This window comes from Cynoglossus semilaevis, chromosome W (assembly GCF_000523025.1).
Source record: "Cynoglossus semilaevis isolate Cse_v1.0 chromosome W, Cse_v1.0, whole genome shotgun sequence".
Classification (NCBI taxonomy): domain Eukaryota; kingdom Metazoa; phylum Chordata; class Actinopteri; order Pleuronectiformes; family Cynoglossidae; genus Cynoglossus; species Cynoglossus semilaevis.
In genome coordinates, this window is record NC_024327.1 from 1,721,809 (window position 1) to 1,723,640 (window position 1,832).

General features: G+C 49.5%; 1 protein-coding gene across 1 annotated transcript in view; it reads left to right on the plus strand.

Annotated features, from left to right (window-relative positions):
- Positions 1–1,832, plus strand: part of LOC103396917 (histone-lysine N-methyltransferase SETD1B-A-like) — a 20,271-nt gene that overhangs the window by 11,534 nt on the left and 6,905 nt on the right. The window contains exons 11-12 of the mRNA XM_025052909.1: positions 69–470; positions 555–1,529. Coding sequence (XP_024908677.1) covers positions 69–470; positions 555–1,529 — 1,377 coding nt within the window. The remainder of the gene's footprint in view (positions 1–68; positions 471–554; positions 1,530–1,832) is intronic.

A 1,832-nucleotide genomic window follows, 5' to 3' on the forward strand; every position in this document is an offset into this window, starting at 1 on the left:
TCTGTACCAGGACTGTTGTAGCTAACTGATGACATAACTAATTAAGTTTTTGTTATTAACTATTTTAGACTCTCTCTCAGAGAGCAGCTCCTCAGGGGACAGTGAATATTCTTCAGACTGCGACTCCTCCTCCTCCTCCTTCTCAGAGACTTTTGAGGACTCTTCCTTTTCCGACCTCTATCCAGAGGATGAAGACACGGTGGACGGTGTGAAGACAAGAATCTTGACGTTGACTTCAGATGAGGAGTCGGTGGATCTGGAGCCTCCCCTGAACTCTGCAGCTCCACTGACACCGGTCGCTCACTTGGACCTGTGTCTGCAGGACTGGTCAGAACCGTACCAGAGGTCGGACACCAGGTCGGACAAGGAACCATATTTATCCTGTCAACGGGACATAGATGGTTTTGACGCTCTGATGGAACTGAAAACCAGCCGGCACCAGGATCCTCCGTCCCCTCTAGAACTCTCAGGTAACACGTCGGCAGAAAAATCTCAAACAATTTAAATTCAGGGCTCAAGTGATACAATCGTAATTTTTTTTTTAGTTTTTACAGTCGAACCAGACCTGGACGTTGACATCACGAGTCACGAGTCTCCAGAACACGGTGACAACCTGAAACCCGCGACACCGACAGGATACCTGGGGGACAGCGACCCTGACATTCTGATTAAGAGCAAACCAGCGTCCTCTGCTGTGCAGGAGGTGGAATGTCCACAAACACCAGGCAAAGCAACAGTGCCTGAACTGGAGGGGGAGGACTCGGGGGACGCCAGTGAATATGGTTCCCTCTCCCCCCTTGTGAGCATCGACCTCGTGGAAGTTCACGCGCACTTCCCCCTGGCTTCGTTTGACATTTACCAGGAAGTGCCTAAAACCCCTGGTAGAGAGGAGACCAGCGCCTGGACGCAGTTCAGTTCCTTGAGAGCTCCGGCTACATCCGGGAAACACACGCTACTGTCCGAGGGCTCACCCCTGAGCAGCCCCCTGGCTGTACCGCCCCTGTCCACTAATCCGTATGTATTAGCCCCAAAGACCCCCGGGAGAGACATTTTTCTACCACGTAAAGCACTGGTCCACAAGAGGACACACACGCCCACTCTGCCGGACTCACCGTCCGTGTTGAGCGATGACGGTCTTGGGGCCGTGTCCTCGCCGTGCAGCCTCTCAGAACCGTCTCCAGACACTGTCCACGGGTCCACGCAAGTGTGGACCAGTTCCAGAACGAAACCGTTACAGGGTCTGGAGAATGTGCCGGGCCTTTGGCACGAGGACAAGAACTTTTTAAGGATAAAACAGTGGACGAAGGCAACGAGGAGATGGAGAGTCTACCACGGCCACCAATGGAGCAAAAGGACTCATCCCTACAGGGGGCGCTCTCTACGGGAGGAAAGGAGAATCCTTCACAGCCTTTGGAGGGAGGGTCTGGACGAAGAAGACGCCGGGTTGCTGAGGTCCACCTACGACAGGCTGCAGGACCAGGACGACGGCTGCGGGTGGCTCACCGACACCCTCTGGATCCCTCACCCTCATATCCTTCAAATATATAAATATATAACCTCAGTGGACGTCACAGTTTGGACGTGATGATAAAATTAGTCCAAAAAACCCTGAAATATTTGTACATATATATAAAATTCTTCCCTTTACACCCACATATATGTATTTATATGTGTGTATATATATATATGTGTAAGGAAAGATTATATATGTGAGGGAAGAATTTTATATATGTACATATATAAAATTCTTCCCTATATATATTCTATACATGTACATATATATGTACATGTATAGAATTCTTCCCTTTACACCCACATATATGTATTTATAT